Genomic DNA, 26,820 nt, shown 5'->3' on the forward strand with positions numbered 1-26,820 from the left:
CCACCCTTGCCCTCCTCCCCTTCCACCACCCCTAGTTTGTTTCCCAGAGTTAGGAGTCTTTATGTTCTGTCTCCCTTTCTGATATTTCCTACCCATTTCTTCTCCCTTCCCTTCTATTCCCTTTCACTATTATTTATATTCCCCAAATGAATGAGACCCTATAATGTTTGTCCTTCTCTGATTGACTCATTTCACTCAGCATAATACCCTCCAGTTCCATCCACGTTGAAGCAAATGGTGGGTATTTGTCATTTCTAATGGCTGAGGAATATTCCATTGTATACATAAACCACAACTTCTTTATCCATTCATCTTTCGATGGACACCGAGGCTCCTTCCACAGTTTGGCTATTGTGGACATTGCTGCTAGAAACATTGGGGTGCAGGTATCCCGGCGTTTCATTGCATCTGTATCTTTGGGGTAAATCCCCAACAGTGCAATTGCTGGGTCATAGGGCAGAAGAGTTCCATTTTAGCGTTTTAAGCAGAGAAAGGATTTCTTGCTACACGATTTAGGCAATTTTCTCAGGTAGAACAGTTGTCGCAACAAGGAAAATAGCAGGAGTCACAGAAAACCACTTCAGTCCTTGAGAACCCAGATGGGAAATGGAAGAACCTGCAAGGCAGGGTGACCCAGGAACATGACTGGGTAGTGATTCAGCGCCTAAGACCTGGGTAACCGCCACTTTCCCCATGCTGAGCACGAAGGCAGGGAGACCTGTGGGAACAAGCAGCGCGCACGATGTGCGAGGAGCAGCTTAAACTGCGGACGGCTCCTGTAAGAAAAACAATTTCTGAGCGTCTTGTACAAGGATGGATCTGGTTCTTATTTGTGAAGCTACAGAGAAGCAGGTCAGAGCACTTAGTCTCATGGCTCCAGGCCTGGCTCATACTAGAAAAGTCTATAAAGGCCTCTGCTCTGAGGAGAGGGCTTGCAGTTTGGGGTTTCATATGGGAAACTCTGGAGGGGTCAGAGGTTACAGCAAGATGTTCTTAAGTTTGGGGTATGTATGCCTCAGCTCAGACTTGAGATGAAGTGGGGATGGAAAATATTTTCTCTTATTTTCACTCCAGAGCACCAGCGTGTGGTCCCACCTGGAGGGTCACTCCGAGACATTCTAGTATTCATGGCACTTTCTATTGTTTACGATGAACAGGTGTCCAAGGACACTCGAAGCACAGAAGGAAAGCACAACGTGACCCGAGTCCCTCTTATCCTTACCTTGACAGGACCAAGTAGCTAACTTATACACAGAACTCTGTGTTCCAGAACTTTCCATCTAGATTTTTTCTGGCTGTGGCCCTTCCCCCGGAAGCCCAATATCAGAGATGCCGAGAGGTTCCCGTCACCCAGCTGGAACCGTGGCAAAGCACACGTGTCCTGTCACAACCACTGGGTCAAGGAGCAACGTTACCAAGGTTCTGGGTAAACCACACTGGGGCCCGGAGTCACGGGGCCGATCCAGCCATGTCTGGAGTCAGGAGGCAGCGGCTCGCATGCAGCCCTCACTTGGAACTCGAGCTGACGCAGCAACTCCTCCCTGCCGCCCCCCGGGGAGATGGTCCCACGTCCCTGCTGGGCACACGAGCCGGGCCAGGTGCTCCCTCGTGAGCACAGGTGGTACCCAGCGCAGGACCGGGGGCGAGAAGGGCTACCGTGGCTTTACGTCATCCTCCCTAACTCGCGGGTGTATTCCCACAAAGGAAAAGGACTACCCACGCTCCCTTTCCTGGCCCTGCCCTCAAGCCCAATCCTCACCTCCCCGAACCCATGAGGTCTCCCACCAGAAAAAAACGAGACGAGCTTTTCCTGTAGGTGCAGGGCTGCCCCACGTTTCACTTGCATTTTCACCGACAGTTCGCGAGGACAACACACTGACACGGATTCAGAAGAATAAAAGACGGCGCCATGTGACAGGTAACACATCTTCCTCTGCGTGGAGCTGTTTTTCCCCCAGAAAACAAGGCCCAGCCCACGTGAGACCAAGGTTAACCCTGCAGTCCTTGCAGGACCCGTTGGTAATGAGATCCCCTGGCTCGTTTCAGGATTCTGACTCCACACGGACCCGCAGGATGCACAGTCAGTCTCTTGGCAAATCAACCCAGGAGACAAAAGCGAGGCAGACAGTCCCCTGAGAGTCCCTTCCAAGTCAGAGCTTAAGGGGGCAACTCCTCCAAAGGCACAGCCAACAGGACCAGAGATGCTCAGTGTGAGCGTGTCACCTTGTGCTTCAGCCAGAATCCAGGGGCACGTAAGTAACCTAATAATCTAGAGAGCTGACCTAGAACCTAAGACCAAGCTCTGGAGACACCAAGACTCTTACTTCTTTTACCAAAAAAAAAACAAAAAACAAAACAAAGAAACAGCAATCTGTTTTTTTGGTTTTGCAGTGATTTTCTGCAAATAAATCATGACTGCCCAGTATTCTCGCAAACCTAGAACGAACACAAGCAGACCCCACAGACTCGAGGCGGGTGGATTTCTGGGTAAGAGAAGATTCCATCCCAAAGAAAAGTCACCACTCTTTCATTTAATTCAAATAGTTCCATGTAATCCTCAGTTTCCCAACTCCTCCCCCGCTGGCTCCCTAGGTCTATTTGGTTTAAAATGAAAGGCAAAGTAAAGGACAGGGCAAGAGTCTAGCAAAAAACAATCACACACACACCAAAACAAAACAAAAAAAAAAAACATTTTTTTTTTGTTTTTTGTGGGTTGGTTGTTTGTTTTTAAAACTCCCCCCCCAAAAAAAAATAAAAATAATAAAAAATAAAACAACTCCCAATTCCTTAATACACAAAATGTCATCACAGGGGCTCAGCCTACCTGGTGTAATTCAGGTCTTTTTAAAACACAGATTCTGTTTCCAGACACACAGTTTGCTTATAGAGATTTAGGCATTTATAAACACCTATGGCTTTTGTCAGAATTTCTTCCTTTTGCAAATGGGTGTTTCCTTTACACCCTCAGTATGTTTTCCCCTCTATTTGTCTTTTTCTCCTAGTAGAAATATCGGCTTCATGACTACAATTTTGATGCATGAGCACATTTCCATATTCTTATTCCCCCACAGGGTTCTTATCCTTCTGGAATGTATAAATCATCTTGAAAGCTCTCTGCGCTATACGGTGCTTTCAGGATTATCTACTGGTGGGTCCCTTACTCAGAAACACCCTTAGGGTGCGGCCACGGGAGGGCTCAGGTTTGGGTGGGAGCAGGGCTGCTTCTCGGGTGCCCAGCTGCAGTCACCTCAGGCCAGACAGACCCAGAAAGGCAACCAGTAGGGGAAATGGGGGGCCCTCCAGGGTCAAAATCGTCCCCAAGTTCACAGACCCACGTTCTGACTGCTGAGTGTTCATCCCAGGCAATCCGCACGGGCAGCGCCCAGGTGCCCACTGCACACCCTCTGGGCACCAAGTTGCCCCGTGACCTCCTCTCCCTTCCCACAGGAGCTCAGCATCCAGGGCCCCTGGAGGGCTTCAGTGTGAGAACCAAAGACCAAGGAGGATTGACAGTAGCACTGACTCCCATATCCCAAACTTCCCATCCCGTCCCCTGGGGCCCCGTCACCTCTGGAGACAGCAACAGGCCCGCATCTGTCATCTGAGCCAGACATGGCTCCCCCGTAATCATTTTGGAAGCTTCTACACTTTCAGAGAGGCCAAGAAGTGAGGTAAGGGGGCGATCATCCTTGATCTGTGTGCGATGCTCCAACGTCACCGGAAGCAGAGCAAGACGCAGAGAAACAGAGCTTCTAGGGGGGAATGTGGTTGGGAAGGACCCTAAGCAAAGTCAGGGGGTGCAGAGGACACCTCACGGGAGGAAGCATCGCTGGCCCCCAGGGAGGGCCCGACCTGCAGGGTGAAGCCCAGGGAGCACACACGCAGCCCCTTCCTCATACCTTCCCCCATGAAGATGCTGATGCAGGAAGCAGGGCCTTGGGCGTCTCCACCCTTCCGTGCGCTCCCGGGTCTTCGTCCACAGTTTCTGGAAGGTTTCCGGAAGGTCTTAAGGATGGCCTTGTGGGGCCATCTGCAGGGCCATCCAGGTGTGTGCCCCAAGCAGTCAAGTCCTGCTCCGGGGGGTCCACCTCTATGAGCTCCTCCGAGTGAATTCGCATTTACTGCAGGTGCACTCTCAACCGATCTCCCGCTGCTTTGGGGTAAAAGCAGCACTACTTTGCAGACCCCAATTTAAAGACACCAGGGGTTATTTATTCGGGGTTTTTCCCCTCCTCCTGACAACTCAGTTCAGTATTTTCTCCTCTTCCCTACGAAGAGGACGCATGTTGCTTCCCCGGCTCTGTACGTCCTTCACCATTTAGTGTCACTCGTCGCAACAGGCTCAACAAGAAACAAAAGGCAGAAACAACGGTTTCTGATCCATGACCTACTGAAGTTCTTTGTCATGACCCATAACTGGGTTTCCCTGCGTGGACTCCACAGAAACTGACCGGCCGCCCACCACTGCCTCCTTCAATCTGACACCCGGTCTTAGTTCTCCAGCTTCTATTTATGATCCATACTGTTATGCCCCAAAATATTTTAAAACAAGGGTCACAATCCCATCAATACGTGTAAAAAGTCAAGTTTCTTATAACTTCACTCCCACCATTTCCCCCGTAACAGTGAACACATCAAACGTCGGGTGGCTCTTGGACTGTTCCTTGCATGTATAGTTTATGTGCATTCACACACTTTGACTTTTTTTTAAAGATTTTATTTCTTTATTATGAGACACACACACACACACAGAGACGGAGACACAGGCAGAGGGAGAAGCAGGCTCCATGCAGGGAGCCCGTGGGACCCGATCCTGGGACCCCGGATCACGCCCTGGGCCGAAGGCAGATGCTCACCCGCTGAGCCACCCGGGCGCCCCCACATTATAACCTCACTACTGCTGCTGACAGGTCTCGCTCGGCGCAGCCCACACCTCCACCCGTGGCGACACAGCAGCACCATTCAGCGGCCGAAGGCTCCGGGCTGCCGTCCAATGCCTCGCCACGAGTCACGCGCCACCCTTCAGCCCTGACGCGCAGCCAGTGAGACGCGGAATCAAATGTCGAACTTCGAATCACAGCTGTACCGCATCCTTTCTGCAAAGCTGCCTAGGGCTGCATGCTCACTCTGGAATCTTTTTTTTTTTTTTAATTTATTTTTTATTGGTGTTCAATTTACCAACATACAGAATAACCCCCAGTGCCCGTCACCCATTCACTCCCACTCACTCTGGAATCTTAACCTTTCCAGTTGGTCTTTTAATTTACTTTGTGGCACAGCCCTTCCTGCCCTAAACATTTGCCTCAGTTTCCAAGATGGAGCACTTTTTCTGGAAAATCTGCAATGTTTTCTAGATCGTGTTTCCTGGATTCCTAGTAGAGGTTTCCTTGATGGGCCCCAGCTCTGCAGCTTGCTGTCCTCTTGTTCTTTAAAATTGCCCAAAACACCGTCTGGTCCCCAGGGTCCCTCACCAAACTCCTAGGAAAACTCGCGTGACCAGGTCTTCCCTGCCTCATCTCCTGCCGGCCCCCGTCTGCACCGCACCTGCTGTCCCTGCCCACCACTTCACGGTGGAGGTCCAGGGCTCTTGAGGGACTTTACATGACAACATGGAATACTTGATTTTAAGCTGTTAAACTTCTTTATTCTTATAATTTCTTCTGCCAAAAAAAAAAGAAGTCAGTGTTTTTATTCATTTCTTCCTTTTCTATTACTGGTCCCTCTCCTTTCCCAGTGACCCCCCCACCCCACCCTTAGTTTACTTGCCCCTAGACCCTCACGTCCCTCTTAGCACTTTTACAACACAGCAGTTGCCAACACTTGGCCAAACATCCTGGCCGAGCCCAGAGCCTCAGCTTCACACCCATTAAACGTTCCCAAAGATCCCGGCTCTGAGGTTAATTCACCCGACGCGGCTCTAGGTCTTTCCTGGCTCACAGCCACCCTCTACCAAGCAGCCCAGTAAAGCCCGACTCCCTGAGTTTCCTTGTCCCAGCTGCTCATCTTTCCCCCAGAAGAGACCCAGACAAGGCTGGGGCACCACGGGGTCAGGGTCTTGGGCACCATCCTTAGAGGAAAAATCCTCACACCCACACCCTACAAAAATAGCCTTCGTGACGCTACTCTGGGAAGATCCCTGTGGTAGTCTCCCCTTACGGGGACCCCAGAGCCAGAGGCTTAAGGGAAGCCGATCCCGGAGTGAGGAAGGGGGCGGGGAGAAGCCGGCCCATGACCTGCGCCAGCACCCTGACCATCCAGCAGGACCGCAGAGCGTGGGTGGGTCCCTGCGTCCCTCCAGCCCTGCTCGAGTCCAGGTCGGGGTGTCAACTGCTCCATGCTGACTCCCTGCCTTGTTTTCAGACACGGAAACTGAAGAATGCAGGGACACAACCTCACAGAGGTGACCCAGTTTGTTTTCCTGGGATTCTCCAGATTTCGTGAACATCAGACCATCCTGTTTGTGGTTTTCCTCATCCTGTACACCTTCACCCTGGCTGGCAATGCCATCATTGTGACCGTCGTCTGCACGGACCGCCACCTGCACACGCCCATGTACGTCTTCCTGAGCGTGCTGGCTGGTTCGGAGACCGCGTACACACTGGTCACCATTCCACGGATGCTGTCTGGTCTCCTAGCCCAGAACCAGCCCATCTCCTTGGCGGGCTGTGCCACCCAGATGTTCTTCTTCATCGCCTTGGCCATCAACAACTGCTTCCTGCTCACGGCCATGGGCTACGACCGCTACGTGGCCATCTGCGACCCCCTGCGCTACACGGTCCTCATGAGCAAGAGGGTGTGTGTCCAGCTGATGTGTGGAGCCTCTGGCATCGGCCTTGCCATGGCAGTTGTCCAGGTGACCTCCATATTTACCTTACCCTTCTGTCACAGAGTGATTGGACATTTCTTCTGTGACATCCTCCCGGTCCTAAAACTCTCCTGTATTGATACCACCGTCAATGAGATCATCAATTTTGTCGTCAGTTCATTTGTGATCCTGGTCCCCGTGGGGCTGGTCTTCGTCTCCTACGTCCTCATCATCTCCACCATCCTCAGGATCCGCTCTGCCCAGGGCCGGAAGAAGGCCTTTGCCACCTGCGCCTCCCACCTCACCGTGGTCATCGTCCACTACGGCTGCGCCTCCATCGCCTACCTCAAGCCCAAGTCGGAGAACTCCATAGAACAAGACCTCCTCCTCTCGGTGACTTATACCATCATCACGCCCCTGCTCAACCCTGTTGTCTACAGCCTAAGGAACAAGGAGGTCAAAGACGCCCTCCGCAGAGCTGTGGGAAGAAACATCTAATACGCTGATCGTGTCTGTTGGGGATCTCTACCCCTGAGCGACACGCACCTTCACTGCCTCCCACCTTACAAGTGTGTCCTGTGCAGTCCCTCCTGCTGTGGGGTATGCCCGTCGGACTTCTGCACCCCCACCATAACAAATCTTAATCTTTGTTCCCATATATTCCAAGGTTTCATCCAGGCATTTTCATCTGGGAACCTGAAAGGTCAGGGAGGATGGGCCTCATTTTTAAGAAATCATATCAGTGGGGATCTCTGGGTGGCTCAGCAGTTTAGCGCCGCCTTCAGCCCAGGGTGTGATCCGGGAGACCCTGGATCGAGTCCCGCATCGGGGTCCCTGCATGGAGCCTGCTTCTCCCTCTGCCTGTGTCTCTGCCTCTCTCTCTCTCTGTGTCTCTCATGAATAAATAAATAAAATCTTAAAAAAAAAAAAAAAAGAAATCGTATCTGCATTTCTAAAGTGAGGGAAGGAACCTCTTAAAAGCATATTAAATGTGGTAGTTTTATGAAAATAAAAATGCCTGTAATTTTCATAATATAACCTACAGAAAATTAGACAAAATCTTGCCAACAAGGTAAAGACAGTCAATATTCAAATTATATCAGAACCTTTGGGAAAGGTGAGACATGTATTAAAAAAAAAAAGTTAACAAATTTGTAAGACACTAGTTTGGTCCTTGAAAGTTTAGCTTCCATTGTTGGATTTCTACTAAAGCCCTTGCTTCCATCAGCATGGTCCCCAGAGCGCTGGCCGCGGCTGCACCCCACACACCCCTTGGGCAAATCTGACCATGCTCATCAGAATCTCCCTGGCTGCTGGTCCTCTCCATGGAGGCAGCTTCTCTCTCATCGTTGTGAAGAAAAATAAGTTGATCAAAAAGAGCGGTGTTCTGTTTGGAGTGAGAACCATGGGAGTATTCTTTTGCACACACCATGGCATCCTTGGGTAACACCAAAAAAAAGGAAAAACAACCAAACACACATCAGCAGTCAGGAGTAGTTGCTCACCGAAAAAGGCTTAAAAGAAAAAAACAAAAATATCTATTCCTACTAGGTCTCCTAAAGAAACGGTCCTCCCCCCAGAGCTTCTGGGACCTTCTCTGGTTTCCTGCCTGCACATACCTCTTACTACCTCAGGTGATGGTGGGGAGGCTTAGAGGCTCAGTGTTGTGCCCCTTCTCCTCAGGATTGTGTTAGGGATGCTTCTCTGCCCATTCCTTGATGCCATGTGTCTTTTTAAGGGAGTGCCTGCCTTTTCCTTCATCCGGGGAAGGGATGGTGACATCCAAGGAGCTCATCACGTAAGGTCTGGCTGTGCAGACATCTGAGATTCTAGATGGGAAAACCATAGCTCTCTCAAGGCCTGGTCGGCTCTGTGTTTTGTCCTGCATCCTCCGAGATTTCTGCATCCTAGAAGCAAGCCCTCCTATAGGAGATTTTAAGAGGTCAAAAGCCCGTCCGAGAGCCCCAGATCTGCTATAAGGCCTCCTCTGACGGCGCCCTCGGGTTCTGCCCACCAGGAATCCCTCCCCCACGTGCAAAGACAGCATCCCTTGGGGGTGAGGGGGCACCCCTTCCTCCAGAAGGAAAGGGTCTCCAGGACTGTAGGACAGCACCACCCCACCTGCCACCAAGACTACGCATAACGCCAGCTCTCATTACCCATCGTCCCCAGTTCCCTCTGGACTAGCGACCCCTCCGTGCCCTCAGACCTGTCCTTGTGTGTAGAAAGGAGGCAGTAGGACTGGGAGGGCTGTTCTGAGCAGGAGGCCCAGGTGGGGAACGAACCCGCTCTAACCTGCCCAGCGGCAGCATCACCTCCTCCAGCTGCTCGTCCCTGTCTGCTTCTCCCCACAGCCGCTGCTCCCCAGTCCCGGGACCAGAGCACAGGTCTTCCCCGGTATCCCCTCCACCCAGATGCCCCCAATGGCAGCTGCTTCACCAGCCACTTGTGCACGCAGAAGTTAAACATCAGAGCTGAGCCCAAGAGCAGCTGCCAGAGAAGAGTCCTAAACCCTAACGGAGAAACCTCTCCTCTAGACCCTCCAGACCGTGGCCAACTAGCTGTCTAGGTTTCTAACTTTACAAGCTACTAACTTTTTAGATCAGCTGCTGCTGCATCAGGGTGGAGTGGGAAGAGGCCTGACCCCAGAAGCCTGGTCTGGGTCCTCGCTCTGCACCCAACAGCACCTTTGATGAATACGATGCTTAATCCTACCTCGCTGACCATGAAAAAAGTTTAAGTTTTTGTTAGTTAACTTACAGCGTAATAGTAGTTTTTGGGGTACAGTCTGGTGATTCCACAGGTCCATACCTCACCCGATGCTCGTCCCTGGTGCCCTCCTTGATCCCCATCACCAGTTTGCCCCCTCCCCATCCCCTCTGGTAACCACCAGTCTGTTGGCCATAGGAAAGAAGAGTGCTTCCTGGTTGGCTTCTCTCTTGGGCAAAAAAAAAAAAAAAATTATTTTTTTAATCCCCTCGCCTGTATTCTGCACAGACTTAGCTGGTTATAAACACTGCCTTACGTGGCCTTCCACAGCTCCGTTCACCTCCCTCCAACCCAGGCAACTGTTCTTTCTTATGTGTCCTACGGTTGTGTGTGTGGAAATTTGTTGGCGTGGCATTCTTCTCCTTATGCTTTTGCTGTTTGACTACAGGTGGGTCTCTCTCACCAGGTCACAAACGAGCACATAGTAGGACCAGGAACGGTTCTTCTCATTGTTTGGAACCATCCCCTGACAGCACTCAGCAGAACGAGTGCTCGATAAACCCTCAATCCTTGAGCACCCACTACACACACGGTGTTGCACCTGGACTTCCCGGCAGGTTTTCAGATGCGCTCTCTGCTTTTCTGTGACCTTTGCAGTCACCCTTCCCCTGAAAAACAGCCGGGCCACAGCAGCAGGGTCACTTGGGTGTGTACTCCTTTCCTTCCCCAGGCTTCCCACAAGCCAACTTCCCAGTTGCTTCAGGATCCGCTAGTCATCACATTAATTAATCCCCTCACATCACAGAAGTTGATGTGACTTTTTCATTTAAAAACATCCCAACCGGGCAGCCCGGGTGGCTCAGCGGTTTAGCACCTGCCTTCAGCCCAGGGTGTGATCCTGGAGACCCGGGATCGAGTCCCACATTGGCTCCTTGCATGAAGCCTGCTTCTCCCTCTGTCTGTGTCTCTGCCTCTCTCCCTCTATCTCTCCCCCTGTGTCTCTCATGAATGAATAAATAAAAATATTTTTTTAAAAAATTAATTAAATAAATAAAAGTTAAATAAATAAAAATTAAATAAATAAATAAATAAATACATCCTAACCCATACTAGGATAGGATCTTTAAAAACTTGTTTCTCTTAAATTTTGAAGAAAGTGCTGGGCCACATAAAATTAAAGACCAGAGCACTTAGCATAGTCCTAGGTGAAAAAGTCATAAATACTGTATGATCTCACCTATGTGTGGAATCCAAAAAGAAAAAAAAAAAACCATCTCTCTCTCTCTCTCTCTCTCTCTCTCTCTCTCACACACACACACACACACACACACACACACACGTCCCTCTCAGGTCAGGCTTGTGGTTGGCAGAGATGAGGAGTCAAGCAGAGGAGAACTGCATGAAGAGGGTCAAAGAGGTACAAACCTCCAGGGAGAAGATAAAATAGGTTCTGGAGATGTACAGCAAAACTATATGATATATTTGAAAGTTGCTAAGAGACTAGCTCTCAAAGTTCTCATTACAAGGAAAAACATAATGTGTAACCTCGTGCGGTGACGGCTGTTAACCTACTATGGTAGTATTTCACGGTACATACATAAACCAGATTATGTTGTACACCTTACACTGACACGTTACAGGTCAACAACCCTGTCAACAGCTGGGGAGAAATAATCAGGACATACCCTCGTACTTTTGACAAAATTACAAATCCTTCATAAGGCAAAGAGAGTGATTTTAGATTTCAAATCACCCTGCAACGGAACCTCAGACCCTTTTGTTACCGGGACCAGATTTCTCACCACCTAGTCTCCCAGCCCCCATTTCTCCTGCCTTTAAAGATATTAACTGGGGAGAAAGCAAACACAAATACCGTCAACAACCCAACGTTTGGTTGTGGGAAGCAACTAGCTCCAGAAAATAGAAAGAGGCAGAGGTCACTAAGGGCTAAGGGGTGCATTCCCTGTAGATGTTTTTATTAACTCATGAGAGGAAGGAGGATTCCAGAACACTAAAGCGATGTGGTTCAAAGCAGAAGACAGTTACCACTGTTGAGGATTTACTACATGGGCGCCGCCGTGCCAGCCACGGGACACTCATCCTCATTACTTAAGACAGTACCCTCAAAACTTTATCCCCCTCTGCACTTCATAAGGGTCTTCAAAAGACCTTCTGTGATCCTTATAACAACCTTACAAAGTAGGTTTTATGCCCACACCGACAGCTCCGAAATGTGGCTGCTAACATCCTAAACAGACCACAAAAGGGAAACACAAAATTTCTGGCAGCAGTCCTACACGGTTTCTAAACTGGGGTAGAAAGAGCAGCTGAACCATGGCATTACCTGCAAAGAGCATCTTTGAGAGAGAGCATCACAAAGGGGTGGAGAATGAGGATCTGGAGTCAGACTGTCTGCGTTCTGATTTTACCTCTGCCACTTGCCGGATGCTCTAACCTCTCTTTGCATCTCCTCCCACCCAGGTTTGTAAAAGGGGGCAGGGATTGCATCTAGGTGATCTCACTCCCGTGTTTCTAGCTGGAGCTTATCGAGGTTAAAATAACTTCATCAAAGGTATCCTGGCATGCCAGACACCGTGCGAGAGCAGTGATTAAGGCATCAGGCCCTTTGCCCTCATAATGTCAAGAGTCAAGCAGGGGAGCCCAAAAGTTAAGCAGCTACAAGAAGTAGGAGAAATGTGGGATGTTAAGAACACGGGCGGTGGGGAGGGGGGCAGGGTGGTTCCAACCAAGTGTAGGGGTCACAGAAGAGCTACCAGGGCAAGTGGAATTTAAGCTTAGGATGAGTCAGCTGGATGAAAGGTCGCAGAAGAGTCTGGAAAAGAAAAAAAAAAAAAAAAGATCAGGCAAAGAAAGCTGCATCCGCAAAGATATGGAAAAAGAAAATGTGAGAAATGCTAGGTTTTATAGAGCTGGGTTCACAGGCACTGACAGGCGAGCCAAGTCACCCGTGGAGGCAACCCCAGGACTTTATGACCAGAACTACTGAGGACGCATCCTAGACAGTGGAGGACACGCTCACAGGCCCAAGCAAAGCAAAGATGTGATTGATCTGTAATGCGGGGAGTTCACTGCTGGTGGAGGGAGAAATAGGCCGGAGGCCAAGACTGGCAGGACGTGGACTAGAAGCCACCGTGGGGCTAGGACAGGTGACAGCAGCCGGAGCTGGCATGGACGCAGTCCTGCTGGAGGGACACGGGCAGCCTGGGGATCATGGGAGCCGCGATGGGCACTGCCTGGTTCTAGGATGAGGGGGGGCAGGTGGAATCAGAAAGGACACAGGGAGTCCTGGCTCAGGCAGCTGGGCAGACTGGTGGCCTCGACCAACACGGGGAGCCCCGGAAGAGGGGCAGGCTGGGTGGGAAGCCATCAGCTTGATTTGGACCTTTAGGATTGAGGGGCCAGGTATTCAAGTGGAGAGACCAGGACGCAGCTGGATCCGTGGATCTGGGACTCGGGAAAGCGTGGGGTCAGATCTAGTTGGAGGGATCCTAAGTGTAGATGGGAACTTTCACAGGCGACGGGCTCAGCTGGGGTTGGGGCCCAAGGAGCAGAGGGGATGGACAGGCCGTGTGGGGACGTGAGGGTGGTAGGGACAGATGGGCCATCGGGAGCGCAAGGGGCGGGAGGAGAGGGGCGCTCTGCTCCAGGGGCAGAGGTCTCCGAGGACTGAGAAGCCCTGATGTCCCTCAGTGGTGGGGAGGGAGCAGGGGGCAGTCGGGAGCCTCAGGTTCCCCCAAAGTCAGCCCTGGGGTCCCGCAGACATTGTGCAGAAGGAGAAGATGTTCCCTCCTTCCTTCACACCGCGCAGAAGCGCAGGCAGCATGGCTGGGGCCTCTCCCCACCACACAGACGGCTGTGTCAGGGCACAGGTGGGGGCCCTGGCTCCCCGCTGCCTCTTCCTCCACGCCGCCCCCCATCCCCACTGGACACGCTCCCTCGGAAGTTGGGGGCAGACCTGACAGGGAGGGAAGGACAGTGGGGGCTCTCGGTTAAGCTGCAGCTGGGAAGGAAGCTTCAGGCGGGCAGCAGCCACCACTCTGTGTGCTTCCGTGGCCACTGTCACCCCTGTACCCAGGGTCCTGGTGCCTCGGCACAACACTCAGAGCTCTCTAGACCACCCCACCCCTCTGGAGACACCAAGAATATGGTTTGAAGCGTACAAGAGAAGGGGTAAGAGTAGTCCAACCCTCAAGGTGACGTGGGAAGCCTCTCGCCAACTGGGCCCAGTTGCCTTTGGGAGGGTCTTGCCAGAAGGCCACCAACCTCCCAAGGAACACGTATGGGAGGGGGTCTTGCCGTCCCAGACCGAAAACTATCTGAAGGGAAGGCCTATTTTAAAGAGGGTCACTAATATTTGGGCCTCATCGGACGACCCTAGATCCAGCCTTACTCCCCGCCCCCCACCAGAACCACAGTCTTGTCTTCCTTCAGGCCTCTCTCCCCCAGGTTAACACAGGGCTTGCTGTGGGGATCCCACTCCCTCCCTCGATTCAGAGTCACAGAATTCCTCAGCAGGGCAGTGCTTCTCATCTGCTTGTCGGAGGTCTTCTTGGGCAGCGAACTCCGTGACCCGTCCCTGGACCCAGAAGGTGAGCAGGAAGGGAATCAGAGGGCAGGATGCATTCTAAGGCCTGAAATTCCACCTGCCGTCTGGACATCTCTGCGTCTCTCAGAGCCCGGAAGGCCTAACCATGAATCAACCCCCTCCCCCTCCCGCCAAGTAGAAAGGCTCCCTGCCCAGCTAATTTCCCTCTTAGCGGGACCAGCTATGTCCACCTGGTCCTAACCCTAAACTGTGTCTTCTACCTGCCAACTTGTGACATTTTTGTAAGGAAGCCCTTTCTTTTCCCATGGAAACCAAGGGCCACCTCACCCGGTCCCTGCAGAGCCAGCCTGCCTCCTAGGCCCCTTCTGGTTCAGCCCTGCATGGCCTGTGGTGCCCTCCCCCAGGGCTGTGGGGGGCTAACCCACCACCACCCATCTCCTCTAGCATCAATGGTCCTGTATTTGGGCACCTCATGTCATTTACAGAGAGAGGAGATCCCTCTTTCACCAACAGGGTAAATAGGTGATCAGACACAGGGCAGATGGCAGGACGGAAACAGGAGTTTCTTGTAGCCAAACGGACCCCACCGAGTAGCTAGGTGGTGACTTGCAGGGCCCCACCTGAGGGCAGCCTGCCAGGAGCTCCAAGAGTGCCCAGGTCCTCTGGAGGAAGGGTCTCCGCTTTCCCATGTCCAGGTTTTACGGGCCCTTGTAAAGAACTCCTGCATGTGCCAGAGGGAACATCTGGAAGTCTACTACACCCCCAAATCCAGCAGCAGCAGCAGCTAGAGAAAGGATGGGGACAGTCATGGGGAGGGGTAGAGGCTGCCGGTGAGGCTGTCACCGGAGTTAACAGCCACTGGTCTCTGTCTCCCTCCTTCCCCACTTAACGCCTTAAAGGACTAAGCCTTGCAGACTAAGTCTGAGAGATTTCAGAGCCAGCCTGGCAATCCCAACCAGGATTTCCAAGGCTGCTAAAGTGGAGGAGGAAGAGACTGAAATACACCTTGGCTCTCCAGCCCTCTCTCCCCAACTCGAACAGCTAGAGGAAGAGGCAAATCAAAAGAACCAACCACCGACCCTACTGATCTTTGGATCTTCCAAACCACAAGTCTGCCCATGGACAGGGCCGGCGGAGTGAGGAGACGGGATCTCAACTTTTAATAATTGAAAGAGGAGGAAACATTATAGACTGTGTCCAAAATAGCATTAAAAGACAGGAAATAGAGATTCTACAGAGCCTCGTTGGAAATAGAAGTTGGGGGGGGTGGGGAGAAACTGTTTATCCCCATCCAACTGTGTTAAAAGTGATCAATAAACTGATTACACATAAATAGGATTTTGTAGAATTGTTTAGCTCTCAATGGAATCCACCTAGTAACAGGATTTTGTTCAACCTTCAGAAGCGAGAACTTTGGACACATTTTCAAAATTGTATTATTCAGGTATGCAGGGGACTGTACCTGCCATTTTACAGGAGCTCAGTAAGCCTTTGTTGAAGGAGAACAAATGTGTGGATGAGGTTGGCCTTGGCTGCAAAGAACAGGGGCAAGCTCTGAAGGAGGCCAGGCTCTCAACTGGCCGCTGACAATGCGCGGCCCCTGGAGGGAGCTTTCCTTGCTCTCTCTCAGGCAAGAAAACACGTCCCTGACCAGGTCTGTAAGAAAAAGGGGGCAGAGAAGAGATACTAAGGGAGTATTTAGAGGTGTTCCACGTGTGTGGCCGGGAGGATGAACCCCATGGTACCTCTCTTCCACCCCAGGTCCCCCTATCTAAGACACCGTGAAACCCTGGGAACGTTCTTCACCCCTTTATCTCCGAAAAGGATTTGCAAGCTCAGTGCCAAGAGCCAATGGGAGAACAACGAAGCCCCCACTGAGGCACGGGGGCTGATGCAATCACGGGACCTGCTCCGCCCCCAGACGGAAGTGGGTTTCCCCAGCCCTCCCCGGGGGCCCACAGCCTCCCACCCACGGGCCCACGACCAGGCTGCCCTCACTTGGGCTCTTGACAGACTTAGCAAGTGTACAGTGTGAGAGCCTCCCATGTGGTTAATTCACATGCGTAACAGGAAACAACCTTGACGTCTCAGTTTCATCCGTGGGCCTCACAGGACAGTCCTCACGGAGCTGGAGGAGCAAGTTCTGGACAGGAGGTCTCAGACTAGGGACAGGGTGAACTTCGGTCCATTCCAAACGCCTTGGTGACCAGCCTCCATCTGGAGCCCTGTGCTGTCCCTGGTTTACGGGCAGGTTTACTCCTTGACCCTGAATCTAGAATCCTTCTTCCCGACCTTCTTCCCATGGGGAAGAGCAAAAATAAGGAAAAAGAAAAAAAAATAAGATGACCAAATGCAACGGTACGAAATCTGACTTGCATATATATACATTCGAATATTCGTCGTTTATTTTCTAGAACAAGATTGACCTACAAAGAATGAAAATATTTCTTTTATTAATGACGCGGGCTCTATTTTAAGCGGGTATTAGAGTTCTTCCAAATGGAATAAAAGGAGTTGGAAGCAGAGGTGGCAGGAAAGGCGGAAAAGTGGAGCACCGTCCAAAGACTGGGATCCAGAATGAAAAGGGACTCAACAGGAGAACCACTGCCCAGGGGTGATGGCCCAGCTGGCCTGGAGAAGGGGCACGGAGGGTAGGGGGGGCACATGGGCGCCCCGAGATGCCCTGCGAGTACCTGCCTCGCCACCACAGGGATGAAGAATGCACACGGCCTGCACAGAGGGCTCGTGCCAAGCGATCCTCCCGTCTTCACTCCCATAGAAATTTCGCTCCACCTGCACCTGCTGACCAGGGACAAGATCCAGTCCGTGTTTTTTTTAGCAGTGGGAGAGTATCCTACAGTCATTTAATCTGTCCCCTGATAACAGACATTTAGTTTGGCATTAATCTTTATTACTAACAATGCGGCAGTGAATAAACATTGTGCTATCCCTGTATCTGTGCAAGGACAAAGCTACATGGGGAAAAATCTGAATATACAGCTCGGTGGAAAACTAATAATTCCGCGAATCTCAAAATTACATATATAGAGCCAAGAAAAGTCTAATACATGCAAAAAGATCTACATTAAAGACATTAGCATGATCGTGGGAAGGCTTAAGAATTTAAATTAGCTCCACTATAACAGGAAGTTAATAGATTCCCTAAATTTGATAAATGAAGTTGTATAAGGAATAGAAAAGTAAATACCAGAAGACATTGCTAAATGAATTGCTTCTGGGAATTAGGACTTAGGAAGAAGGAAGGATAAAGCAGGAAACTTTCATTATGAGCTTTTTAGTGCTGTTGATTTTTAAACTATGGGCGTGTATTACCTTAAGAATAAATTTTGAAAATTAAAGTCAAAACCAAATAAAAAAAATTGCCTTAAGGGTAAAGATATGGAAGATAATGTATTAAGATTTTGAATTTCAAGACGAAGGGAACGTTTTAAAGGTTTAAATGTATATAAAATCATATCTCCCTCTAGGAAAATTAGATTAGCACGGTAACAGACGAGATGCTCTTTTCCGCGTATCCTCACTAATATCAGCAATTAACTTTTCCTAACGCCTCACGGTAGGTTTCTGACGGAAGTCAGGGAGAGCCGGTCTCCCCAAGCAGCCGCGCAGACATTACCCTCACACACGACCGCTCGGCCACACTGAGCATGGCTCAGGATGAAGGTGCAGGGTCCCTGGCTCGAGAGCCACCAACCCCAGACCCCAAGGCAACTGCAGGGGAGCTTTGGAGCAAGCTCGGGGCTCCCCCACCCAGGCCGGGCGCCCTCGGGGCCAGCCCTGCACACCCGTTTATGTCCGGTCACCGAATTCCGAATGTGAACCCGGGAAGGCTCACCTGTAAGCGGCTCAGGTGTCCTGGCCCGAAGTGAGGCTTTGGAAAGTGCCCGTGATGCCCCGGGGACCTGCCGATGGCGAGGCCAGGTGCGAGGGACCGAGGGCCAGGGCCCGTCCACGCACAGCACCATTGGGTCTTGGTTCACCAGCGACAGGAGCCGAGGAATCCGAGCAGCCTAGACTCCGTCCCCGGGCCGAGCGCCCTCCGGGTGTTCCGTGCACGAGCCCTGGCTTGGGGGGACCCCGGGGGCCCGGGGCACGACGGGGCCCTCATCCCAGGGCCGGGCACGCGGCTGGCACGGGAAAGGAGTGCAGAGATCCAACCCCAGGGGCTTCCGGGGGCAAAGCCCTGCTCCGCGAGCTCACGGCCCGAGTCACTCAGGTGCACGGATGTTGCTAAGTGTCCCGGGGGCTCCTGTCCAAGAGACCCAGGGAATGGAGCAAAAGCCCCACAGGAGAATGGGGTGGGAGAGAAGGCAGGGGGGAGCGAGGGCAAGCGCAGCCCTGGGGGTGGGGTTTCAGGTGGGCCGCAGGACCGACTGTCACCAAGTCACAGGCTCCATGACAAAGCTTCTGGGCTCAGGGGTGTCGTGCAGGGAGGTGGCCCTGGAGGGTATGGGGGCGCAGACTGGTGAGCTGCTTGGAGTCCCGGACACCCTGGGAACCCGGCCTCGGGCCAACACTCTAGACTAAATCCCGCAAGGACCTTGAACACAGGAGCTAAGCGCCACCCAAGGCCCATGGTGGCCTTGAACCCAGACCTCGCCAGAAGCTGCAGCTGGGGGCCTGGAACAGCACGGAAAACAGACACTTGCATATCCTTCCCCTGGAAAGCCCTGGTGGTCCTGGAGGCAAGTTGTAGGGCTTCTCTTCCCAACCGTGCACTTTGCTTACCTCCACTTGTCATAAATTATTTAAGAGATTACCTAACCCATTACCGGCACCCTAGAACTTACTTGTTTTCAAAGACCTCAGGAGAAACAGCCACAGGTTATTTCTACCGCATTTACACAGAAATCCTATTTACAGAGGATTATCCCAGATCACCTATTCAAATTTGTTTCTGTAGGAAACCAGATGCCTTCCGGTCACCGAGCGTGTGTATAAATATCTCCACCTGTCAGCCCCCTCCCCCCAAAGCGCTCCTGCCCTGCACACACCACTTGCTGTCCTAATTCTGACAAATCTTTCCACGGCCTTCCGTTTCTATTGAGTCTTCCTCCTCGTGGTATTTTAGGTTTGCACCACCACACTGATTTTGATCGCGGAGACTCCCACACATAGGAAGTCCCCTGACGGCATCCTTGCCTGGTGCTGCCTCGAGACCTCCGAGGAAGAGCCCAACGTCCAGAGTGGCTAATGCCAGTGGCTCAGCCTAGGAGGATGAGGCTGGGTTACCAGAGGCCATAAGCCCAAGAATCCTATACACGCACGGTCCCCTCCCGGCTCTCCCCAGCCCAGGCTAGAGAAGAGTTGGTTAGAGTGGCTTCTTACTCTTCTTCCACGACACCTTAGACATTGCTACGATCTGCTTTTCTTTTGAAGGCTGGCCTTCCCATTCCAGAGGGTGCACTAGGATGGGGGTTCTCATGGATAGAAACATATGCGCGTAATACGTCCTGCCCCAGAAGACAAAGGTACACATGGGAGGCAGGGGAGTATGAGGCTGAAGCCCAGCTCCAACTGTTGAGAGAGGAACCCCAGTCACCCCTTGCAGCCCATGCCTGCCCCCCACCTCCAGAGAGCCTGGGGAAGACCCAGAGGGAAGGAGCCCTCCACCCACTCACCCCTGGTGGGAGATGCACCTGCTGCCAAGAGGGACCTACGACAGTACAAAGCCACCCCCCATGTCGAGCGAGGCTACGACGGGATGAAGAGGCAGCAGAAGTGTGGTGACAGGAGCAGGGGGAGGGGTCACCACAGTGTCACCCCTTCAAAGGATCCTTCATGGAGTCCAGAAGCTTGCCATTAGTAGCAAGCTCCATCCTGGCTCTCTGATGCTCAGACCAGTCCATCCTCAGGCTGACGCAGCTCCGTATCAACAGTGGGCGACACAGATGAAAGCCCCCAGGGAGGCCCCAGCAGGGATGGAGGGTCCAGGGTGAAGGCGGCGTATCAGAATCAGAGACACGATGCTAAGGAACAACCCCAGGCGAGGGTAGTGAAGGATAGGAAGGCGTAAAGGAAGGAGTAAAAAGTAACTACACGTTTTCCAAACTAAAGGAATGTCTGTCTCAGCCACTTAAATGTGGTTGAATTTCTAGATCACCCATTCACCCCCACCGTGACGGGCACTGAGGGGGGCACTTGACGGGATGAGCACTGGGTGTTATTCTGTATGTTGGTAAATTGAACACCAATAAAAAATAAATTTATTATAAAAAATGAATTTCTAGATCAAGGTGGTGAACACAGAAACAACGACCTATCTCCTTGGGGTTACTATTTCATATGGAAAACTCAGTAAAAAAACCGTGTTCCATCTCAGAGTGAAGATGAGAGGTAACTTATTTAACAAACGTTTCTCGGTCATTTACTAGAAATTAAATAAATGGTTAGCTGCTGGAGAAATGCGGTCAAGATACTAACCCTGTCCTCAGGGTGTCTGTAGCTTACTTAGCATTAGGTTTTAAAAAGCATTTTCACAGATACAGGCCACTGTACGAGTTTGTAATAATTACTGCAGTTACGACTAGAAGAAATTATATTCTCAAGAAAATGTTAGAAATAAAAGCTTCTCTTGGGGGAATGGGAGAGTTGCTGGTAGAGACAGATGGAGAATTTGGTTTCTAAGATATTAAGCTGCACAATGTCCACAATAACCAAACTGTGGAAGGAGCCTCGATGTCCATCGAAAGATGGATGGATAAAGAAGATGTGGTCTATGTATACAATGGAATATTCCTCAGCCATTAGAAATGACAAATACCCACCATTTGCTTCAACGTGGTTGGAACTGGAGGTATTATGCTGAGTGAAGTAAGTCAATCGGAGAAGGACAAACATTATATGGTCTCATTTATTTGGGGAATATAAAAAAATAGTGAAAGGGAATAAAGGGGAAAGGAGAAAAAATGAGTGGGAAATATCAGAAAGGGAGACAGAACATGAGACACTTCTGACTCTGGGAAACGAACAAGGGGTGGTAGAAAGGGAGGTAGGCGGGGGGTGGGGGTGACTGGGTGACAGGCACTGAGGGGGACACTTGATGGGATGAGCACTGGGTGTTATGATATATGTTGGCAAGTTGAACTCCAATAAAAAAAAAAGAAAAAAGAAAATAAAATAATAAAATAATAAAATAAAATAAAATAAAAAATAAAATAAAATAAAATATTAAGCTGCAAGGGACAGGGTGGCCTACAGCTGCAAATATGGAATAGACATTCAGCAAGTATTCGTAGGTGAATAAAATTATCAAAGTGTTAAGGGAAATATCCATGATGAATCAGCATAGAAAACAAGTATAGATTCTGGAGTTGCAATGAAAAGGAACATTTATTTAATGCTATTTACCTATCAGGATTGTCCTAGATGCATTAACTCATCTAAACCTAACTAACATCCATCTTATTCTCACCTAACACATGAGAACCTCAAGTGGGGAGAAGACAAGACCTGGCCACCACCACTCATAACAGAGTCAGGATTTGAACCTTGGCAGTTGGTCTCCAAAGTTCAACCAACCACCGTGAAATGTCCTGTTCTTGTAACACAGAAAACGATCAACGTCTAAGACCAGATGACTTAAGAGTGAGAGTGAAGAAAAATGGTCAGGAACCCATGCAGATTCACGGCTATGAGGTCAGAACTTGGAAAAGCTGCAAGGTAAGATAGAGGGGGAGAGACCAGGATGGTTTGTCAGAGTAACTAGGATGATAGTCAACCCTGCATATGGAAGACATAAGGAAGTCAATACAGGAACTCAAACAGGATACAAGGAAACCAACCAGGGATTAACATAAAAAATCTGGTATCACCCCTACACTGGAAGGACTAAGAGAAAGCAGTGTCTTGGCTTGGATTCCCTCCTCCCCGCTGAAACTCAGAGCCTGAGACCAGAGCTCATGAGCAAATACAGTGGACTCAAACAGTGAAAGGGTTAGGGGCACAGACACCTACCCCATGTAGTCAAAAATCCAATTATAACTCCCTAAAAACTTTAATAGCCTACTGTTGACCAAAAGCCTTACCAACAACACTGGATTCACACCTATTTTGTATGCTACGGGCTGTATGCTGTTCTCCTTCCAATAAAGCTAAGAAGAATGTTGGAAATCATGAGGAAATACACCTACCATATTGTATTTTTTAAAATCCATGTAAAAATGGACCTATGCATTTGAAACCCATGTTGTTGAAGGGTTAACTACAATTTAGGAGGGGATTCCAAGAAGCTAGGGGTGTTAGAATGAGGGGGGGAAGAAAATGCAACATAAGGTGTATTGTTGAGGTCACTGCTGTAGTCAATGGAAGCCCAATCCCACCCCCTGGATCTTCTGAGAAGCATGTAGGACATGCAGATTTTTCCACCTAAAGATTGACTGGGACAAACATTGGTTCATTGGTTGCCGTCTCTCACTTATGGAGGGTCACCTTCAGGGGGTTGATTTCCTAGCTGCACATGTTTGCTCACCAAGCAGGCTCTTGGAAACCTCTACGGTGTAGTAGGAACCCCAGGACAGGCGGTGAAAGAAGTGGCTGTGCTTGAGAGGAGTTGAAGCCCTCCAGAGCTGTCCAGGCGGCTGCGCTGAAGTCAGGTGGGGGCTGAAAGGATGGGAGTTAGAGCACTAGTGGGGTCGAATACTGGAAGAGTTCTCAGAACCCAGGGGTTGGCACCAGCCGGTAAAAGCTGGAATTAGAGTGGGAAACATAGAGGAGATGCAGCTGCTGCTGGAGAGCCGCCGACAGCTGAGGAGGCGGGGCGGGGGACAGGGAAGGAAAGAGATCCTTGCCCCTCCCTTCCTTCTGCCCTCCAACCTCCCGTTGACCAGAGCCAGCCTGAAGTCAGCCGGCACCACAGTCTGGCAACCACTCCCAGCACACAGCTTCTCCCGCGGCCCGCCCCCTCTGCAAGGGCTGCCTTTTCACACTATCTTTTGATATAAAAACATTAGGTCACCGTTGTTTGACTCCTCAGTCTCCCCTTGATGGTTCGTGCTTTGGGTATCCTACTTAAACCCTTTCCAGGATCATAAAGATGTTCTCACATGAACTTTTAGGAGCTTCATCATTTTACCTTACGTGTTTTCATCTATAATTTGCCTCAATTTTATCTTGGAATAAGACATGAGGCCAGGATCGGGTTTTAGTTTTTTTCCATTTGGATATTCAGTTGATCCAGAATTATTGGCTGGGGCGGGGGGGGGGGGGTATCTTTTCTACTGTCTTTCAATGCCACGTTGTCCTAAATCAAGTATCCAAGTGTGAATCTGTTCCTTGTCTACCATTCCGTTGGTCTGTGTGCCAGTACCACAAGGTCCTAACTACTCTCACATTAAAATATCTTGAAATCCAGTAAAGTAACCCTCTACCTTTCTTTAGAATGTTCTTAGCTATTCCTGGTCTTCTGCGTTTCCATGGAAATCTTAGAGTTTTCAATTGACACAAAATAAACTATTGGGAATGTTATTGGTATTTCACTAAATCCGTTAATTTGGGAGAAGATGATAAAAGCTTTCTATCCAATATATGTGAAGAACTCTTTAAAGGAAATGTCCAAGAGGGGCACCTGGGCAGCTCAGCAGTTGAGTGTCTGCCTTCAGCTCAGGGTGTGATCCCAGCCAGGGGATCGAGTCTCGCATCGGGCTCCTTGCAAGGAGCCTGCTTCTCCCTCTATGCTTCTTTCTGTCTCTCATGAATAAATAAAATCTTTAAAAAAAAAAAGATAATGTCCAAAGAATCCAAAAGAAAAATGGACAGGTGGCTTGAGTGGACACTTCACTAAAGGGACTATCCAAATTGCAAATAAGCGAAAATGTTTCAACTGAACACCACAACATCTTCATCTTTCAGGCTGCTATGACAAAATACCACAGACTGAGTGGCCTCTATAATTTCTCACAGTTCTAGGGACTGCAAATCCCAGATTGAGGAGCCAGGTGAGGCAAGGATCCTCCTCCAGATCACAGACTCTCTCACATGGTAGAAGGGGCTAAGGAGCTCTCTGGGGTCTCTTTTAGGAGACCAGTAATCCCATTCATGAAGGCTCTGCCCCCGTGACCTACACACCTTCCCAAAACCCCACTTCGCTACCATCACCTTGGAGGTTAACTTTTTAACATGTGAATTTCAGGGGTATGCAAACAATCTAAGGCACACAGCATCACTGGACACTTGAATAAATTTTGAAAAGCAGACAATGCCCAAAGTTGGAAAGGTGGAACATGCAGAAGGGCAAGACGGTAGAGAACCACTAAGACTACATATATGCCATAGGACCTAGCACCTTGGGCATATCCCCAAAATACATGTTTTTGCAAAAAGATACACACCATAATGTTCAAGAACACAATACCCATAACGACCAAGTAGTAGAAACTTCCCACACGGCCGTCAGTAGTAGCGGGGAGAAACGTTCTCCGTTCACACGTCAAAATGCCACAACAAGAATGAACGAACTACTGGCACGTGGAACAGTGAGGGTGAATCCCACAAACACGGTTGAGGAATAGGGGCCAGACACAGCGCAAACTGCTCGATTCCATTCCACGTAAAGTTCAAAAACAGAGGTCGGAACCTCTGGTGTAGAAGTCGGGAGAGGGAGAACTTCCAGAGAGAAGAGTGTAGTCCGTAGAAGGAAGCATGGGGGTCCTAGGAAATACTTTCTCTTGCTCTAAGTGGCAATTACGCAAGTGTGTTTATGATAATGCATGGGTATTTATCGGTTGTGTACGGAATATGTACACGGCGCTTCCATTTTAAGACTTCAACGTTCAAGCCCTCGACACAGAGATTGACACGCGTCAGGACTTATTAGCCATAGCGAGTAAAATGATGGAAGCTGGACAGTACGCATTTGTAGTATTTCAGAGCATCTGTTAAGTCCCTTATTAATACCCTGGAGCCGAGGCTGGAGTAGAGAAAATGTGCGGTGAGAGGGATCCAGGGTAAAGTCTGCTCTAGCAATCATGCCATTTGGAACAGGAGGGGAAGTACCCATTCCCATTGCCTCTGTCCCCAAGGCTATAGTGGCCCTTCTGTCACTGCACCACACGTAGAGGGGAAATCGTGCCTTGGGTGGTCAATACCAAGTCCTTTGCGACACACACACCGTCACGCTAGACCTCTTCCTTTTCCCTGCTTCACGTCAGTTAACATGTACCACTATGCGTGACTGAGATGCACTTAATCCTAAACATTAAAAGGAGTCCCACTCCCAGGAACGTGCTGCTTTTCAACAAAGGGATTTCCACCCTCTCACCTGCTGGGCATTAGGTTTCGTCCCTCACATCTGTGCCTAGTATCAGGATTCCCGAAGTCGTGCACTCGCTGGACCTGCAGGGGGTCTGCAGTCCATCTGCAGAACTCAGGGGAGACCTCCCCATTGCAGAGCTCTTCCCTCCCAGCAGGGCCGGGCCGTGCCCCATAGATGGCCTCCGCTCACAGCTGCTTCGTGGGCAGCAAACCCAGGCTTACTCCCCCACTCCCCGGTAACACTCCCTCCCTTACACGGGGAGGCTGCACAGGCCAGCTGGCGCACCTGCTCCGCTTCGCCGACCACCTTCCTTACTCGGGGGACAGTCGAGCCACGTCTCTAATTGGTCTGTCCCTCTCAGCTCTAAGTAGAGTGTCCCTCGGAGCAGCAGGGTCAGCTCCCTGAGCAGCACTCCCCCCGCCTAACATCACCCCCACCCCACTCCATCAAACAGCAGAGCTCCCCGCCCCCGCCCCGCCTCACCCCGTGAAGGGTCACATCCCCTGCTCTGTGCCTTGGAAGGCCACTAATTGTTTTCCAATTAATACCCCGCAGTCGGGACAGCAGAGAGGGGTCTCCGGCATAGTGTCGCTGCACTGCTTCACCTCGACGCAGACGTGCTGGGCAACGGGCCCAGCTAGGAGGAGGACAGGACAGAGGGTGCTAGCCCAGCGCCCCAGCTCACCAGGCCCGAGGCGAACAGGGAGCGGACGCAGCAAGGGAGGACGAGGCCACCTGCATCTGCGTCCCCTCGGCCAGGACCCAGGACCGGTCCCTTCTGAGGCGAGAACGGGCAGGAAAGTGCAGAAGGGAAGAGCTCCAGGGATGCAGCAGTGTTTCTCGCCGCGAGAGTTAGGGCTCTCGGGGGGACTGAGGACCTGAGGGCCAGCAGGCCCACCCTGGTGGGGACACAGAGCCAGTTGGGGCCACCCTGGCCGGCTGGACGGTCACAGCACACCAGCCGCGGTGAGGGGACCCAGGCGACAAGCAGAACGGAGGGACCCACCACCCTTTAGGTCCCGAAACCCGGAATCCCCGCCAGCCACTGCCCTGCAATGGCGCTCGCCAGACCCGCTGAACCCAAGCCAGGTGGCCGCGCAGCACCAGCCACCACCCTCGACGGCAGCAGGAGCGGCCTCGGCCCACCGCCGCCAACGCGCAGCGCCTCCAGACTTTCTCATCTTTGTCCATCTGACTGATGAGAATGAGCAGCTCGGTGAAGTTTTAATTTGCATTTGTCTAATTATAAAGGAGGGTGCCCATCTTTTCATGAGCTTTTCCTTTCCTCGGAGCTCTCGATCCAGGCCATTGACGGGTTTTCCCGAGGGCTACTGGTCTGTTCCCAATCTGTACAGGCCACTTAGAGAGTGTCCGATCATAAAGAATGGACTTCAGAACTACATATTTCTATGTCATTTGTCTTTTGACTTTGCTTTTGTCAAAGAATTTTCAATAGTTGAATTTTTA

At 50.8% G+C, this 26,820-nt stretch overlaps 1 protein-coding gene and 1 long non-coding RNA gene across 3 annotated transcripts; one reads left to right on the top strand and one right to left on the bottom strand.

Annotated features, from left to right (window-relative positions):
* The first annotated feature begins 6,349 nt into the window (after positions 1–6,349).
* LOC140626793 (putative olfactory receptor 10J6) lies at positions 6,350–7,303 on the top strand. The gene has a single exon (XM_072814528.1). It carries the CDS (start codon positions 6,377–6,379, stop codon positions 7,301–7,303), a length of 927 nt encoding a protein of 308 aa, XP_072670629.1. The 5' UTR covers positions 6,350–6,376.
* Positions 7,304–10,822: 3,519 nt separating this feature from the next.
* Positions 10,823–22,898, bottom strand: LOC140627053 (uncharacterized). 2 transcript variants are annotated; one of them, XR_012026013.1, is made up of 3 exons: positions 22,573–22,898; positions 15,544–15,737; positions 10,823–12,347 (listed from the first exon to the last, which is right to left on the bottom strand). It is a non-coding gene; the product is annotated as an uncharacterized lncRNA (long non-coding RNA). The 2 variants fall into 2 exon arrangements; XR_012026012.1 differs by lacking the exon at positions 22,573–22,898 and adding an exon at positions 16,160–17,416.
* Between the last annotated feature and the right edge of the window lie 3,922 nt (positions 22,899–26,820).

This window comes from Canis lupus, chromosome 38, assembly GCF_048164855.1.
Source record: "Canis lupus baileyi chromosome 38, mCanLup2.hap1, whole genome shotgun sequence".
Taxonomy (NCBI): domain Eukaryota; kingdom Metazoa; phylum Chordata; class Mammalia; order Carnivora; family Canidae; genus Canis; species Canis lupus.

Coding starts and splice junctions, on each gene's coding strand:
- LOC140626793 (XM_072814528.1), top strand. CDS start 6,377: ATGCAGGGACACAACCTCACAGAGGTGACCCAGTTTGTTTTCCTGGGA.